Here is a 15,093-nt window from a genome sequence, read left to right on the forward strand (position 1 = left end):
AAAGTGCTGGGTTTACAGGTATGAGCCACTGCGCCCGACCAACTTAAATAATCTTCTTCACTTTCCACATCCATAAAAAGAGTTATTAGGACGATTATGTTTATTTGTGGTAAACTCTTAGGAACATGCCTGGCATTTAGGAAGCACAATTGAGCAGTTGCTACTACTTTTTTTTTTTTTTTGTCTAAAACACAGTCCATAAATATACTGTTTTTGATATTACATAGATTTAATTCATACTCATATTTTAATGTAAAATTGAAAGATCCATAAGTATAACTAAAGTTTTTGTGCTTGTTCTCACCACATACATTTCACAACGTTTATACACATCCTACTTCACTTTTTAAATAAAATATTTCAAGTACATGAATTCAATTTTTGGAAAATGAAGCCAGATTTTTTTTCTTACTTATCATATTGTAATGCAATTTGCTTTAAACTAGGAAGCCAAATTATGCTTCCAGAACCAAAAGTGTTTTTTAATTTTTAATTTTTTTTTTTAGATGGAATATCGCTCTGTCGCCAGACTGGAGTGCAGTGGTGCGATATCGGCTTACTGCAACCTCCACCTCCTGAGTTCAAGCAATTCTCCTGCCTCAGCTTCCTGAGTAGCTGGGACTACAGGCACACACCACCATGCCCAACTAATTTTTGTACTTTTAGTAGAGACGGGGTTTCACCATGTTGGCCAGGATAGTCTTGATCTCTTGACCTCGTGATCTGCCCGCTTTGGCCTCCCAGAGTGCTGGGATTACAGGTGTGAGGCACCGCGCCTGGCCCAAGATGTTTAGTCCTCAAATAAGGATAATAACTGAATGGCCCAGTGTGACACAGGGAAGAGGACTTATGATGGCTGTGGGTGCTGGTCCCCAACAAAGCTGGTGTTCTTTTCTTTTCGTCTGTAATTTCTTATCCTCCTTTGGGTGTCTAAGGGTCTTTTACATCTCTTGAGTTTTTCAATACTCACCTTTGGATGTCTGGCCAGACCATGTCTTAGAACTGTTCTGTCTCCTCAAAGTCCTGGACCTTCAATGGGGCAGCTGACAACTCAGTATGTTTCATGTTAATTCTCTGATGTGGCCATTCAGAGGTGTCAGATACACTTTCAAGGTTTAGTTTCTTTTGAATAAAGTAATTTGCTAATCAAACGAATCTCCAATTGACTGGGGAGTATTTTTTTTTTGAGGGGGGTTCCTTGGTTTTGCTCCTGGCTGGGCTCAGTGGCTCATGCTGTAATCCCAGCGCTTTGGGAGGCTGAGGTGGGTGGATCACCTGAGGCCAGGAGTTTGAGACCAGCTTAGCCAACATGGTGAAACCCCATCTCTAAAAATACAAAAATTATCTAGGCATGTGGTGGGTGCCTGTCATCCCAGCTACTCAGGAGGTGGAGGCAGGAGAATCGCTTGAATCTGGGGGATTGAGGTTGCAGTGAGCCGAGATCACGCCACTGCACTCTAGCCTGGGGTAACAAGTGAAACTTGGTCTCAAAAAAAAAAAAAAAAGTTACTGTGCTCTCCACCCTTTGTTCTTGGAAGGCAGAGACCCTACCTTTTGCCCTCATACTTCACACCAGGCAACTGCTTGTCCTGACCACACTTAATATGCTGAGTGCCATGGGGGCACAGTGCATCAGCGGGTTTTCTGATGTCTTGTGAGAGCTTTAACAAATTTATGTTGAGTAATAACTAGGTGCTGGCACTGTGTTGTGTCATTTAATCTTCACAATAACACAGTTAATTAGGTCCCACAGTTTTCTGAATTTCATCAATGAGGAAATAGCAGCAAAGAGGAGGTAACCAATTTGGTACAGGTGCCTAGCCCGAAGACTAATAATACATTTCAAAATGTGCTTACATTTATTGCGCACTTACTATGTGCCAGGTGCAACGCTAGCCCTTTGCACGAGTTGTTCCATTTTACCCTTTCTCTGATCCTTTGAGGTAGGTCCTAGTATTATCTTCCTTTTTCAGAAGAGGAAACCAGTGGGGAGCATTGGGATGATTTGGTTGCAAGCGTATTACACAACTTGTAAATTGCAGACACAGGCTTAAAAAAAAAGTGAAAAACTAACCATGTAATAAAGACTGGAATGAATCGTGAAGCTGTTACTGCGTCCCATCATGTTTTTGAAGCATATCCCATGTTAATTTCTAGAACAGAAGAAACACACGTGTTCTTGTGTATAAACCCAGTTCATGGAAGAGACAGTCTGCTTGTCCCTCCTGATTTCTGGGCCCGGACAACCAGTAGTCACCATTCCAAGTAACAGGTGGCCGCAACTCTACAACCCGTTCGTCTCTTCTCACTGTCAAAGCTGCTGAGACCGCAGACTCGACACTTGAAAGAAACCCATGTCTGTGAAGCACTTGTGGACCATTCAAGAGAAGGAGATAGGTGATGAGATCTAGCTTCTGATGGTTTCTATTTTATTAAATGTCTAATAGGGCAAGAATCTGAAAAATGAGAAATTTGTCATGCAGGAGGACCTGGGAAGGAGATAAAACATTTACAGGGGTAAAAATTGGGATTCAGTTGGGAGGAGTAACTGAGGAAATGGGTCACTCAAAATATTTTATGTTTTAGGTCCTTTTTCTATTAAGGAAGAATGGATTGTCAAAGCCTTAACATTGCATTGTATTGTGTCAGGTGAATTGCTATGGTTTGAATGTGGTTTGCCCTCTCCCAAACTCACGTTGAATTTTTTTCTTTTTCTTTTCTTGAGACGGAGTCTCGCTCTGTTGCCCAGGCTGGAGTGCAGTGGCACAGTCTCGGCTCACTGCAAGCTCCTCCTCCCAGGTTCAAGAGATTCTCCTGCTTCTCAGCCTCTTGAGTAGCTGGGATTACAGATGTTCATCACCACGCCTGGCTAATTTTTGTATTTTTAATAGAGATGGGGTTTCACTATGTTGGCTAGGCTGCTCTCAAACTCTCGACCTCAGGTGATCCATCTGCCTCGGCCTCCCAAAGTACTGGGATTTGACGCATGATTCACTGCAACTAGCCTCACATTGAAATTTAATTGCCATTGTAACAGAATAAAGATGTGAGACCTTTACGAGGTGATTAGGCAATGAGGACTCTGCCCTTGTGAATGGATTAATGCTGTCATCATGGGAGTGGGTTCCTTATAAAAGGACACGTTCAGCACTCCTTTGCTCTCTCTCTCACCTTCCGCCATATGATGACATGGCACAAAGGCCATTGATGCTGGCCCGTTGTTCTTGGACTTTCCAACCTCCAGAGCAGTAAAAAAATAAATCCGTGTTCTTTACAAATGGCCCAGTCTCAGATATTCTGTTACAGCAGTACAAAGTGGACTAAGTCATGAAGCCTAAAGATTTACATGGTTTACAGCGGTGGTCCCCAACCTTTTTGGCAGCAGGGGCTGGTTTTGTGGAAGACAGTTTTTCCACAGACCCAGGGGGCAGGGGGCAAGGATAGTTTCGGGACAAAACTGTTCCACCTCGGATTATTAGGCATTACTTAGATTCTTATAAGGAGCACACAGCCTAGATCCCTTGCATGTGCAGTTCACAATAGGATTCACGCTCCTATGAGAATCTAATGCTGCCACTAATCTGAGAGGAGGCAGAGTTCAGGCGGTAATGCTTGCTCACCTGCCACTCACCTCCTGCTGTGGGGCCCACTTCCCAACAGGCCATGGACCAGTATCAGTCCATGGCCTGGGGACTGGGGACCCCTGGTTTAGAGAATTGAAAAGATGGAATTTAACATTTAGCTCATCAAGAGCACATCTCTTAAGCCAAAGTAAGGCAATCATCCATGTGGTTCAGGTAAAAGTTCTATACAATTTTAGACAAATGGAGAGATTTTCTGGTTGTAAATTAGGGACAACTTTTCTCTCAGAGCCCAAAGGGTCACAAAAATTAGAATAATTAGGCTAGAAGCCCTCTTAGTGACCTTTTTTTCTGGTTGAAGAATATTATGATGTATTTGTCTAATGCACAGCACACTTTTAGACTCATGTTGAACAAAAATAATAAAACCTCAAAAACCATGACTCACTTGGCTGCCTTAGTAGTAAAGCATATCTTGTCTTACTAGGATCCCTTTAAAATGAGATGAAAGGAACTAGGAAAGGAATAAGAAGAATATTGTGGCATTCTTTCCAGAGTAATTTTGTTGAAGTCTCATCAGAGTTTTCAATTTTCCCACAATGTGTATTTTAACACTTAAAAGTACATTAGAAAAATAGGAGAATCACTTTAATTCAATAATTTTATTTTTAGAACACTTAAAAAATATTTTTCAAATCCACTTGATAAATAATTTAATAAATATAACATAAATAAATATAAGTTAGTTCAGATGCTTTCATGATCACAAAGTTATATAAATAAATAATTTAAAATAAATTATGCTTACATGTTTGTTTCTACAAACACTTTGGTACAGAAATAGCTTATAAATTCTTGCCCTTCTATTAAAGTGAATGTAAAACGCCTTCAGGATGGACATTTTCCCTTCTTGGCAATTCATTCATGAAAACTGAAAAGCAATTTATCCACAGTAAATGTCAAAAATACTTGATCAGAGGTATCATGTGGATGTAATAGTCCCATCCTTCTTTCCCCCTCCCTAGTTCTTAATCCACATCCTATCAAAATTTCTTCATTTCAAATTTTTATAAAAATGACAACGGTTTGGAGAGACCTTGCTTTTTAGGAAGCATTCAGATAGCTCATCACTCTATCAATAGTCACTGCCCGAATTCTGAAAGCATGAAGAAGTATGCAGAGCTTGATTTTAGTTTTATAAAAATCCGGTTCTTCAAGGGAGGATTTTTGTGGCACAGTCTCATTGTTGAAATTCAGGGCCTAGGAGAATGAACAGTAAGCATGACTTACATCGTATTCCAAAATTCAAATATTCATTCATAAAAATGAGTGAAGCCAGTACATGTCTCAGAGCCTGCAACTCAGTCCCTTACGCCACTCCTAACCCAACCCACATCTACTCTCAGCCAGATTACCAGGCAGAACCTGAGAAAAGAAATACTCATTTTCCAAGCACAGCCATCTTCAGTGAGCTCAGAAAAGACCCTTAAAACTATTTAGAAAAAAAACATCAGTGGGAGTTGTGTCTTAGAAAGAAACAGTTCCTTTAAAATGACATCTGCTGCAATATCTAATTAATTTTGTATATGTTACATTAAAAAGCCCACTTCTGTTTAGCACAGGGAGGTGATGGATTGCTATTGATCAGAACTCGCTATCAGTAACAGGCCTGTTTACTGAAGACATGCCATTTGTGTCAGATAAACCTGGCAATGAATTTCCCAAGTTTAGCACTTTGATTTGATAACACAATATAATTTGCACCCTTGATGAATAAATACTTTCATATCTTCCTCACAAAAAGTCTAAAAGAAAGCTAGAATAAAGTCACCCCATTTTATACCAGAGGAAACTGAGGCACAGAGGGATTAAGTGGCTTGGGAATAGTTGTCTGGTTACTGGTAGAATTGATTCTAGCACCCAAATCACCCAACTCTTGGTCCTAAAAACAAAATAGCAACTACAGCTCTCTAGATGGTAACGTTTTTTGATACTTGGATAAAGCTCATTGCCTTTCAAACAAGTAATCTGGCACATGCACGCGCGTACACACACACACACACACACACACACACACACGAAAAGAATAAAAGTAAATCAATTACTTGTCAGACAATGATTTCTGCCACCATATTTTTATCCTGTGTCCTAGTCACCAAAGCAATCACCCTCGCTTATATAAATATTTGTTTTATATTAGCATCTGTGTTATGGTGATTCAGAACATTACAAAGCAAGTTCTTGCCTATGAATAACATTATAGATGCCCCAGATGATAGGTCATTCTTTTATTTGGTTCACATTTTGGTTCACAATGGGTCATAATCAGGCACCAATCTTGCTTGTTTTCCCAGCAATATTTGCAGATACGCAAGCTGGCCCCTTGTATGCACATCCTGGAGCACATCCTGGAGCCTTTAGAGGTGAGTGAGAAGGTAAATGTAGTGAAATCCTCTTGAAGGATTTTAAGAGGCAGAGCCTCAGACAAGTGGTTTAACTCTCCTAAGGTTTGGTTCCCTCCTTTGTGCAGATCCCATATGGTGGTTTTGAGGCTGACATAAGAAAATGCACAAAAACATTTGCAGAGTGTGGGGGATACCACAGAGTGAATACTTTGGAGTCTGCTTTTCATAATGTCATCTGCTCACATTTGTGCTCCCTATAGGGGGCACCCTCAAGGCTGTCTCCTTGAAAATGTAGGTCTGTCAGGCCTTTAAAAGGCCTCCACCAATCCAGGAAGAGCTGATTTTATACCTCTTTATTGAGGACCCTGGCTAGGTATCTTTAGCATGAAAAAGGTGCTCTCACTGATAGAATGAAGTCTTACCTGCATCAGCTCATCAATAACTCCCAGTATGTTTTGATCTAGAAAGATCTGCCTCTTAGGATCCATCAGAAGCTTTGCATTCATGGTCTTGAACTCCACCTGGTACATCTTCAAGTCTTCATAAATACTACTAAGGCACAGGGCCTGGGTGACATGACAAGATGGGGAAGTATCCTTTGAGATGGGCTAAAAACATTTCTCCCATTGCATTTGAGGAAAGAGCTGTGTGTCTTACCATCATAAAAGAGGTCTTTCTGGAGGCCAGGCAACTCCCATTCTAGAAGAAAAAATAAACAGATATCAGCGATAGGAATTCATCATACAGGCTGAAACTTTTCATTTTTTGACTTACAGTTATGAAAGAAGTCTCTCTGGAATTTAGGCAACTCTCATTCTAGAGGGAAAAATATCATATATCAAAGTATTAAATCTTAGTATAAATCTTTCTGACTTTTCAGATCAAACTTTTTTTATTATGGTAAAAACACATATCATAATATTTACCATGTTAACTATTTTTAAGTGTTAAGTATATCCATATTATTGCAAAAAAACCATTTATTTTTATAATTTTTCTCCCAAATCTAACTTCTGAAGTAGGACCAGTTAAAGTCCCATAATGATGGATACCAGAAACGTGAATTTTTAGAAGCAGGTGAGATTTGATGCACAGCTTTTAACCACACTGCAAGCTTTGGGAGGAAAGTCCTCTATACCTTGATTAATTCCAATGGTAAACAGGCCTCTACTGTGCTGGTTTTATCTTTCGTGATATCTTCATGATCAATCTCTTCAGAAGTACAAGGGTAAAATTCTAGAATTTGTCTGGCCTATGAAAAATGAAAGAGAAACTCAGTTTATAACATTGATAAGGCACATGGCACCCCACAAGGCTGGTACGCCAGGGTGCCAGGCAGGCTCTGGCTGGCTGCCCTTGACCTCTGTCGCTTTGACCTGCAAGAAATTCTGGTTCTTCATAACACAAAAGGAAACAGATTCCTTACATTCTGTCTCTCACCATCCTCTCCCTATGCTTGGGGCATGTTTCTCTGGATGACATATTTTTTCATTATGTAAACACAATAAATCATGTCATCAGCCTGTGCTAACCAGCCTCCACACCTCACTGTGACACTTGCTTCTGGTGAAAACTGTTTCTTCTTTTGCTAAAGTGACTGTATTCTATGAATACCTATTTCAAGTATAACTTCTAAAGGGGGAACTGTTAAGGTCACAGCTTGATGGGTATAACAAACATGCAAACCCTTAAGACAAGCGAGATTTAATTTGCAGTGCACACATGCACACACATACACAGAGATGTCATCTTAGTGTGTTGGAAAGCACCATTGGGTAAAATTATGGAATGTATCTTAGGAAGTAAAGGACTATATGATTGAAGATTATGATCATTTTTCCATTCAACAGCCTGATGGGTGCCAGGCGCTCCATTAGGTACTAAGAACATGACAGAGAAGAGGACCATGTATACCCTCCTGGATTGCAAGTTTAGCTGCTGAGACAGACAAGTGCCCAGATGGACCAGGAGGCATCAGTAGGTGAGACATGGTGAAAGGGCATGAAGCTTCTGAGGAGGGGCAGGAAGGGAAGCGAAGCTTCCTAGAGATGGGACACCTGCATTAAGAGGAGTAAAATGTCATCAATGGAGGAGGGAAATTTCAGAGAGAGGTAACAGCATGAGCCAAGAAGCAAGGCCTGAAAATTCAGAATACGTTTGGACACAAGTAGTAAAATCCCTTTCTGTGGTAGCTAGACCAATGCTCCGCCTCCAAAGACATCCACCTCCCAATCCCTGGAACCTGGTAATGTGCCATGTGACCTGCCAAAGAGGAATGAAGGTGTAGATGACATTCAATTTGCTAATCAGCTGATCTAAGAGTAGAGAGATGATCCTGGAGTATCTGGGTGAAAAAAGTAGAAGCGGGTAGAAGGTCAGTCCAGAGGGAGCAGCGTGAGAAAGACTCAACCAGACATTGCTGGTATGGACAACGGAAGGGGCCACAAGTCAAGGAATGTGGACAGCCTTTAGACCTGACAAAGCAAAGCAACACATTCTCCCCAAGAGCCTCCAGAAAGGGCTACAGCTCTGCTGACACATTGATTTTAGCCCAGTAGGTCCCATTTTGGACGTCTGATGCCCAGAGCTGTAAGATAATAAACTTGTGTCATTTAAACCCACTACATTTGTGACAGCAGCAGGAGGACATGAATACACTATTCCTGGAGGTGTTTAAATAGACCTGGGCAATGCCACTATTCTGAGCAGGCTCTAAAGAGTTAGATTTGGAAGTGTGAGTCCAGTGTTGTTCTTCAGGTCTTTTCAAGAGAAGCTAGAAATTTGAAATCTCAATTGAAATGTTCAGTTTTTGAATAGCATCAAACTAAAAAATAAACATATAGCCCAAACTCTACAAAACTGTGGGCTGGATATGGCCAGTGAATCACTTGCATCTACCTCCTTTGTTTCCTACTGCAGCAAATTTGACAAATGACGTACAAAACATTAAACTGATTTCTATAATCTTTTGACTGCATCTGGGAGTAGAGGCGTCAGCTTTTGCACAAAAAACACCCATACGAATTGGAGCACCTACAAGTTATCCATTTTGAACCTTTCTTCAGGAAACAAAGCAGTTCTCACTTGAGCCCCCTGTCTAATGAAGATTCATTGAATTGTGAGGAGCAATGCACAGCACATTATGAAAGACTGAAAGGGGAAAAGAGCCCTTTTGGAAGGCTTGGTGGCATTGAGCTTATTTTAAGATATTCATAAGGCAACAAGCTAGAAAATACTCAAGAAAAATTTCCTAGAGATCAAAAAGGCAGAGGACATCTTTTAAAACACTAGCCTTTAGCCTTTGCAGCAATAGCTACTGGAGCAGTTTTTAACGGCAATGGTTTTTACATTAAAATATGAAACCTAAAAGAACGAAGCTGTAAATAAAATTAGGTAACTCTTCCCTAGAAAATGAAGGCCGCATGTGCACTGTCATAGTCCTCCCTGAGAAGTGTTGCTCTGAGAAAGAACTGTGTCACCAAGTACAAGCTGGTGGGCAGCAGGAGGGACAAGGCTATTTCATCTTTGTACCCCTGCCCCCCAACACAGAGTATGCACCCAAGTAACTATTTCCGGGTTTGATCAGTGATGCAGAGAAACCATGTGGACCTGACACAATTCTATCTCTGTTGGCAGGCTACAGGAACACTGCAAATATCCACTTTACTCTGTGTGGACATAGCCAAAACCAACATCATTATAATTTATTATTACTCTTGCTTTCTCTGGAGACACAATTTCACTAGGACTCTTTAACACTTGGGCCATTTGTAAAGTTCCCTCTCCTGCTGTTGACAGCTACTAATGAACCTCCACAATTTCTCTGCAGTTCCATCAGGTACCAGAGGGTAGGATGAGAGGCCCCTTCCTCAGGGAGGGTACAGGTGCACAGCGGAGAGGACAGGAAGAGCTCACCTTCTGAAGCGTGTTGCTGGCCGCCTTCAGCAGGTTTTGGGAGTGGTGAAGGCACGGGAACATTTCTGGGCCTGGGGTGGCCACGGAGAGGTTTCTGGCCAAACTGAGGTAGTCCAGGAGGACCAGGGTGGCCACAAGGAGGAGGCCTGGAAGGGAAGTGAGGAGCAGGTGGAGGAACTTCAGCCTGGATGGCCTGCCTGCACCACCTTCCCTCCATTCTGGCCACCTTCACCCATCCATTTCTGCTTGGCACCCACCTCCCTCCACCCATTTCCAACACTTTTCCCTCAACACCTGAGAGATGACTCAAGTTATTACAAAGCGCTACTCTGTTCTAGGACTAGAAGCCAGCTCCTTGTGAGGGTTTAGGGATGAGCTTGGACAAGGGTGTCAAACCCAAAAATCACCCAGAGAAAGCCTTCATGTTTTTGATGAGGGAAACCCAGACCAGGTGGTGAAGTGGCTGAGTCAGACTTGGGACCTAGTGTTTTAAAAACAGTGGAGTGAGAAAGCCTGACTTGTTTGTTTTTTTAAGACGGAGTCTCACTCTGGCCCAGGCTGGAGTGCAGTGACACAATCTAGGCTCACTGCAACCTCCACTTCCGGGTTCAAGCAATTTTCCCGGCCTTAGACTCCCGAGTAGATGGGATTACAGGCACCCACCACCACACTCGGCTAATTTGTGTATTTTTTAGTAGAGACGGGGTTTCACCATGTTGGTCAGGCTGGTCTTGAACTCCTGACCTCGGGTGATCTGCCCGCCTTGGCCTCCCAAAGTGCTGGGATTACAGGCGTGAACCATTGCACCCTGCCAATCCTGACTTTACAACTAGCGAGGATCTGGATCTGCCTTCTGTTTGTAGCTGAGGGACCCTAGGCAGGAAGGCAGGAAATCTCCCACGCTGGGCCTCAGTTTCTCCTCTACGAAGTGGGCATAATGATAGCTCATCAGGCTGTTTCGAGATGAAAAGAGACATGCCCTATTTAGCGCATGGTGAGACCCCTATTCTTACTCCTCTTTGCTGCTGCTGTTCCAGTCTCGCCTTAGGCAGACTTGAGTTTCCACCCCCTCTTCCCAAGCAGCCGCCCCTCCGCACTCGAGCAAACCAGAGCCCTGGCCAGCTGGGTACTCACTGCGCGCTGGACACATGCTGAGCCGGCACTGCAGGGACACTGGGTGAGCCGCTGGATGCAGACCTGTGACCGTGGCAGGTGAGGGCGGTGGCTGCGAGGCTGACCCAGGGGGCCACATTTTTATAATTGTCTCGAGGCGCGGCAGGACTTTCCCGGGACACTGGTCTCTTGCTTTCTGTCTCTTTCTCTGTCTCTCTCTACATCAGCTTTTCGGTGACACGTGCGGTCCCGCCGGCCCGCGGGGCTTGCGGCGCTTTCGGATTAACTCCCAGGGTGCCCGGCCGCAGCCGTTCCGGGACGGCCCCGCCGCCTCCAGCTCGGCCCAAAATGAAAGCGAAATGTTCGCAGTTACTTCGCGGGGTCCACAGGCGGGCGAGACACCCCGCCCACCACCCTGGGTCCCCGGCCTTAGCCGGACGCCCCTTGTCTCAGCCACCCCGCCCCGCCGCTGTGCAGCGCCCCCTGCCGACGTAGCGAGAGGAGTGCCTCCCACTTTCCATGTCCTTCAAAGGAATGGGCCCTAACCACAACCTCCAGCCTACTACTGGAAGGGGTAGGCAAATCATTCACTCATCATCATTCCTTCAGATGGCTCACTAGATGCCAGGTCGACGTTGCACTAGGTGCAGGACACCCAGGGAGAACAGGACCCTTGGGGCATTGCCACACTAAATCAGACTCAATGCCTTTTGTTCAGAGGTCTTTTCTGAAACCTGAAAAGGGATGAGAACTGACTGACTATGCAATTATTACTCTTGTAGAGAATCCAGTTTACCGATGGGATGAATGCACAGAGTCCTGGGAGGAAAGACCTAGAGAAACAGCCCACGCTTAGCCGGAGCAACGGGGTCCAGGAGTCAGCAAAGACTCCCGGGAGCTGGGGCCCCAACCTGAGTGTTAAAAACAAGTAGGCATTAGACCGCATCCAGTGGGAGGGCACGCACGGTCTAGCCAGGGGAAACAGGGATCAGAAGCGCAGTCATGAAGGGTTGAGGGAGGTGGGGGTCTAAGTGTCCTTGCAGGTTATGAGGCTGGAGAGCTGGATGGGGCCGTGCCATGAGGGCAGGGGATGCCATACTAAGGAGTGTACCTTCTGTGCTGGGAGTAGTGGGGAGTCTTCCTGGGTTTTAGGCAGGGAGATGTGGCAGAATTTGCATGATGGGAGGATCCCTTCAGCCACATCGTGAAGGATGGATCCAGGGGTCAGGAGTGGAGCAGAGGGAAGAGTTGACAAGGTGTGGCCAAGTCCTTATTCAGTATGGAGAACACAGGGTGGTCAGGAGGGACTCTCAGAGGGCCTGTGGGCCAAGGCTTGGTAGCTCCTCAGGTGAGAGGGACAGGAAGGCCCTGAGAATGGGGAATGGAGATTGTTCTCGCTTTACAGGGATTACTGTATAAGAGGACTGAGTTTGGAGGAGATGGTGAGAAGTTCCATTTTGGATGTGCTGGGTTTGAGGTTCCTGTGGGACTTTTTAGTTCAGTTGTTTTTCCCACAGGCATTAGTCACCCTAGGCGTGGGTAACGGGAGGATGTGTTTGGTCTCTGACTTGGAGCTTCCAAAGGGCCTGACTATGCCCAGGCCCCAGGGCCTAATAATTGGAGCTGCCTTCTGGTTGGTTCATCCTCTCTCAAAGCTGATGAAGCACCGCTGTAGGGAGTTTTAGGTGTGTGTTAAGAGAGGTGGTTGATCTCTAAGGCCCCTTCTAATGCTGCTGTCTGTGAATTCCCCCGGGGATACAGAGTAATCCATTGTCAGAAACAATTGCATTTAGCAGTTTGTGTGAAGCAAATGACAGGCACAGAGCTGTGTTGTGGCTACAGGGGTTTAGTGTGGAGTTAAACGTACTTAAAGTCAGGATGAACACAAGTGTATTACAACTGAGCTATTTCTCCCCTGGAAGGGACATTTCCTATATAAAAGTAATTTCCATTGCTTAGATAAACACAGGGCCACTGTTAAAAATGGATTCTTGGCTACCGGACACAGTTTCTAACTTATATTTTTGTGAAACAGTTTCTTGATGCGCTCCATGTACTCTAGCTAAGATAAAATGAAAACCTTCTTCTAGGAATACATGATTTTTCTGTAAGCGACAGTCTTTGCTCACAATCACCACTTTACAGTGTGTAGCATTGTCATGGAGGTCTCGGCCAACACTATAAGGAAAGAAAAGGAAATAGAGATTTAAACATTGGAAAAGAAAAGGTAAAACTGTCACTTTTTACAGTTGATATGCAAAAAGAAAAAATTAATAGACTATTAGAACTAAGAAGATAATTTAATAACATCGCACAATACACATACTAACTTTAAAAAAATCAACCAATTTCTGCAACAATCCGTCAGAAAATATAATAAAAACAAGATGACATGCATAGAAGCAGCCAAACTATAAAGTAACTGACTGTAGATACAGAAGCAATACAATGGCTAAGAGTATGGACTAAACTATGTTAATCCAGGTTCTGCTACTTACTTGCTGTGTGTTCTTAGGCGAGTTATTTATCTCTCTGGGCTCAGTTTACTCATCTGTTAAATGATGATAATAAAAGTAACTACAGTATAGAGTTATTATGATTATTACATGAGCTGGGATAACTACAGAATAGTGTTTGGAGAAAAATTTTAAAGTTCAGTCAAGAATATAGTGTGATTTAATTAAATAATTCTATACCCTTGGGTGGAAGGTTTCTCTATATAGAAAGCTTAAGTCTCTTATCATTAATTCACATGCTTAATGTAATTCCAGTACAAGCTACAAACACATTTTCTCAGAAACTTAATAATAAACCTACTCTAAAATACAGATGTAATAACAAAATCTATGACTAAGTTAAATAAAATTTTTGGGAGACATGGTTTTGCTGTATCACCCAGGCTGGAGTGTAGTGGTGGCACAGTCACATCTCACTGCAGCCTTGACCTCCTGGGCTAAAGTGATCCTCCCACTTCAGCCTCCTGAGTAGCTTGGACCACAGGCAACACCATCATATCCAGCTAATTTTTATTTTTATATTTTATAGAGACAGAATCTAGTTTTATTGCCTAGGCTGGTCTCAAACTCCTGGGCTCAAGTGATCCACCCACCTTGGCCTCCCAAAGTGCTGAGATTACAGGTGTGAGCCACTGTGCCTGGCCTTAAGTTAAAATACTAAAGGAATAATGAAAAGGGGGACTAACCCTATTACATGTAGACATAATTTAAAGCCATAGAAATTAAAGTAGTGATATTGGCAACAGATCACGCATATGGACCATTGAAACAGAATAGAGAAATTATAGATAGATTTGTATATTTGGGTATTAAGTATAAGGTAATACCTATGATTCCCTGATTAATGAGGAAAACATGCAATATTTAGTAGAAAATACTCAAAGGGCTGGGCATAATGGCTCACACCTGTAATCCCAGCACTTTGGAAGGTCAAGGCAGGAGAATTGCTTGAGGTCAGTAGTTCAAGGCCAGCCTAGGCAAAAACTTCCTATAAAAATTTTTTTGAAAAAGAGAACATGTACAATGTATGATGAAAAATAAAACTGGACTCCAATCTAAAACAACAGAGGTGAATCCATTTGGAAGTGAATTAAAGACCAAACGTGAAAAGTAAAATTGTTACAGTAGTAGAAGAAAATATAGAGGACTATCTTTGTCCTTTATATCTTAGGACACTTAGAAGTGGGAAGGACTTTTTTAAACTTAGAAGTGCGGAGGACTTTTTTAAAACTTCTAAAGTTCCAAACCATACGGCAAAATACTGATCAATTGGATTACATAAAAATTAAGATTTCTGTTGTACACATTTCTGCTATGCATGAACCAAATGAACAGACAGCTGACAGGTTGGGAGAAGATATCTTTCAGTGTCTAAAGCCAATCTTTTCAATGTCTAAAAACAAGGAACTCTTGTAAATCAGCAAGAAAAAGACAGAAACACTAGTGAAAAATGGGTAAAGCTCATGAATAAGCAATTTAAAGAGAAGAAACCCCAAAGACTAATGAGCATACCTGGAGGCTCAGTTATATCTGAAAATGCAAATGAAAACAAGAATGAGATAT

General features: G+C 42.8%; 1 protein-coding gene and 1 long non-coding RNA gene across 2 annotated transcripts in view; one reads left to right on the forward strand and one right to left on the reverse strand.

Moving 5' to 3' along the window:
• Positions 1 to 4,224: 4,224 nt before the first annotated feature.
• IL12A (interleukin 12A) lies at positions 4,225 to 11,461 on the reverse strand. The gene is made up of 7 exons (XM_008008547.3): positions 11,036 to 11,461; positions 9,902 to 10,047; positions 7,125 to 7,238; positions 6,761 to 6,802; positions 6,644 to 6,685; positions 6,409 to 6,552; positions 4,225 to 4,841 (listed from the first exon to the last, which is right to left on the reverse strand). Exons 1-7 carry the CDS (start codon positions 11,151 to 11,153, stop codon positions 4,686 to 4,688), a joined length of 762 nt encoding a protein of 253 aa, XP_008006738.1. The 5' UTR covers positions 11,154 to 11,461; the 3' UTR covers positions 4,225 to 4,685.
• LOC140713471 (uncharacterized) overlaps positions 11,019 to 15,093 on the forward strand; it is a 69,530-nt gene continuing 65,455 nt past the window's right edge. Inside the window, exon 1 of the long non-coding RNA XR_012095555.1 lies at positions 11,019 to 11,113. This is a non-coding gene — a long non-coding RNA (uncharacterized lncRNA). The remainder of the gene's footprint in view (positions 11,114 to 15,093) is intronic.

The sequence above is a fragment of the Chlorocebus sabaeus genome, chromosome 15 (assembly GCF_047675955.1).
Source record: "Chlorocebus sabaeus isolate Y175 chromosome 15, mChlSab1.0.hap1, whole genome shotgun sequence".
NCBI classification, from domain to species: domain Eukaryota; kingdom Metazoa; phylum Chordata; class Mammalia; order Primates; family Cercopithecidae; genus Chlorocebus; species Chlorocebus sabaeus.